This window comes from Tasmannia lanceolata, unplaced genomic scaffold, assembly GCF_043159265.1.
Source record: "Tasmannia lanceolata isolate RefF3 unplaced genomic scaffold, GAP_Taslan_0.1 ptg000016l, whole genome shotgun sequence".
NCBI classification, from domain to species: Eukaryota; Viridiplantae; Streptophyta; class Magnoliopsida; order Canellales; family Winteraceae; genus Tasmannia; species Tasmannia lanceolata.
The window spans coordinates 6,440,041-6,442,997 of NW_027518693.1; the positions used below are offsets into that span (position 1 = coordinate 6,440,041).

General features: G+C 37.1%; 1 protein-coding gene across 1 annotated transcript; it reads left to right on the top strand.

Moving 5' to 3' along the window:
- The first annotated feature begins 428 nt into the window (after positions 1 to 428).
- LOC143848632 (homeobox-leucine zipper protein ATHB-13-like) lies at positions 429 to 2,722 on the top strand. The gene is made up of 3 exons (XM_077357622.1): positions 429 to 714; positions 1,073 to 1,449; positions 2,045 to 2,722. Exons 1-3 carry the CDS (start codon positions 591 to 593, stop codon positions 2,381 to 2,383), a joined length of 840 nt encoding a protein of 279 aa, XP_077213737.1. The 5' UTR covers positions 429 to 590; the 3' UTR covers positions 2,384 to 2,722.
- Positions 2,723 to 2,957: the final 235 nt, after the last annotated feature.

Below are 2,957 nucleotides of genomic sequence, written 5' to 3' on the forward strand. Positions count from 1 at the left end.
CTGCATTTTGTAAGACTTCAAGAAGTAAAGAAAGCAAAGCAAAGCACCTTCTTAGTGGCACACTAAAAAAGAGTGTCCTAGTAAATTTTTAATTGACTACTTAGGAATTTTTAAATTGAATGTGGAGGGTGAGAAGGGAGGGTTTTAGAGAGAGAGAGAGAGAGAGAGAGGAATCTAGGGATGGGTCCTATGGGTTGCAGGGCATGCTACCTAACCCACCTACAGCTATCGTGCATTCAGGTTCTTTCTCATCCATTAACCTAAGAAATGGGCAGTCTCTCTCTCTCTCTCTCATAAAACCCACTTCACACTATAATGAAAACTAAGAGAATCTCCTCTGAACTCCCTATGTAGAAAATAAAAGGGAAAAATAAATTAACCTTGCCTTAAGAAGTAAACTCTTTACCCATTTTCTTCATTGCATTGTAATTGAATACCTCTTATCATTTTCACCCTTTCCAATTTCCTATCATATATGCCATCTCCCCTCTCCTTACATCTCTCTCCATCCCTCCTATCTTTTGCATCTCCTCCTCTCCCTTTCACTGCTCACAAAAGACTTAATTGTTTTGGTGACATGAGCCTCAGCAATGACTTGCAATGAGATGTCATTCTTCCCAGCTAATTTCATATTGCAAACTCCTCATGAAGAAGACCACCTTCCCACCTCTCTCAATCAAATCCTTCCCTCTTGCAGACCTCAAGATTTTCATGGTCATCCCTCTTTCTTTTTGTTCCTTCCATCTTAGAAAAAAAAATCCACCATTTCCACGTTTTTTTTTTTTTTGAAGATAGACAACATATTCAGTGCAAAAATAGAATATAGATTCACATCAATGGGGAGAGAGTACCCGGAATAAACTGAGGAATATGAACAAAAGAAAGGAAACTGTCGTTAATCATAGAATTAATCTCATCCAAAATCTTAGCTGATCTCCATGGTCCAACGCTCGTGCCTTGAACCCAAGAAATGACATTTCAAGAATCACCTTCTTCCATTTGATTTAGCCAATTTCCAAGTCATTTAATTGTTCATCATTCTATTGGGTTTCTCATGTTTTTCTTGATACAGGTGTTGCATCATTGCTAGGCAAGAGATCCTTGTCATTTTCGGGTATCGACGCGTGCGAAGAGATGAATGGGGATGATGATCTTTCTGATGATTGCTCACAGGCTGGTGAGAAGAAGAGGAGGCTGAATATAGAACAAGTGAAGACATTGGAGAAGAACTTTGAGCTGGGGAATAAGCTAGAGCCTGAGAGGAAAATGCAGCTGGCTAGAGCTCTTGGTTTGCAACCAAGGCAAATTGCTATTTGGTTTCAAAACAGGAGAGCAAGGTGGAAGACCAAGCAACTAGAGAAGGACTATGATTTGTTAAAAAGGCAGTTTGAAGCAATAAAGGCTGACAATGATGTCCTCCAAGCCCAGAACAAGAAACTCCAAGCAGAGGTATAACTAGAATTTAGCATGATTTTTGTGTTGAATATATTCAAATGGTTGTTGGGTTTCTTTTTTAAAAAAAAAAGGTATATATTAGGTTGTTGGTTTTCTGAGTAGTGAAGAGATACAAAATTTTGTATAGGTCTTTGTTGAATCTGTCAAAATGATGAGAAAGATATTGACTTTATTGACTCTATGTGTTGATCATAGCTTTCCAGAAAATCCATAATCTATACAGAGTTCTTGATTTCACAGATCATGGTTTTTAAAGATATGAAAAAAAAAAATTTCTTACTGTCATGTTAATTTCTGAATAAATAGATAAATCATGGTTTAGAACAAGAAAGAACCCTCTTGCCTTTTTAGTTTCAATTTGCTAAGTGAGAGAGCATATCAGTAACTTAACTCTCTTATATTGATTCAAAAAATAGATTGGGAGATTTAAAATTTTAGACAAGGGATGTGGTCTTCTTTTTCTTAGATTCTACCACTGAATTTCATAGAATTTCTTTTTTCCTTCAATCTGTTAATTTAAAACTTCATTGTGTTTAATTGGGTTTCCTATTAATTCATAATTATCTTGTGTGGATAATCCAATATGCAGATCTTGACACTAAAGAACAGAGAAACATCACAACCAATCAATCTCAATAAAGAAACTGAGGGTTCATGCAGCAACAGAAGTGATAACAGTTCTGATATCAACTTGGACATCTCAAGAACATCAGCAATTGATAGCCCTATATCATCCCATCCAAACAGACCCATTTTCCCATCAATCAGGCCAACAATGGCTCAATTTCTCCAAAACTCTTCAAGGCCAGAGCTCCAATGCCCGAAAACCGAGCAAGCGGTCCAAGATGAGAGCTTCTGCAATATGTTCAGCAGTATCGAAGATCAACACGGCTTTTGGCCATGGTCAGAACATCACAATTTCCTTTGAATGAATCCGATTTTTCGCTCGTTATGTTACATCTATCGCAACCCGGTTCATGGTTTATTGCATGCTCATCGGAATTGAGAGTGAAATTAGCCTAAAGTCTCTTTCATTAGCTAAAAAATCATGTTCTTGATTGGTGTATAGAAAACTACCAGTTAAATTTCAGTGGAGCAGAAGAGGCTGTGAAAGGGTATGTGTATTGCATGATACTATATTTCCAATGTCTGTGAGATGTTAGGCTGGATTATGAAATGAATTTAGTTATATAGTATCTTTGCTAGCTGGGTTTAGCACTAGCATGGGCCATGAAATAAAGAGATGAAATCCTTATTTTTTTTGTGAGTTGTTGTCCTCATGCTGCATTAAAAGGAAAAAAGAAGAAGCTATGTATGAGTTTTTGAGAGGAAGATCTTGTTATTGGTAGGCTCCGTTTACCAATCAGTAATAAAGTTTAAAAGATGAAGAGAATCAACTGGATTTTGATAAAGAAAATAGATGACCCAAATCGAGGAGAGAGAGAGAGGATATTTAGAGCACGCATTCCAAGAGGAGAGGAGACAAATGCGACGACGTGTAG

Excerpts from the sequence above, each read along its gene's own strand:
- LOC143848632 (XM_077357622.1), top strand. The coding sequence starts at position 591 with ATGACTTGCAATGAGATGTCATTCTTCCCAGCTAATTTCATATTGCAA. Across the intron at positions 715-1,072 it reads CAGACCTCAAGATTTTCATG|GTGTTGCATCATTGCTAGGC; the intron begins GTCATCCCTCTT and ends TTCTTGATACAG. Across the intron at positions 1,450-2,044 it reads ACAAGAAACTCCAAGCAGAG|ATCTTGACACTAAAGAACAG; the intron begins GTATAACTAGAA and ends TCCAATATGCAG.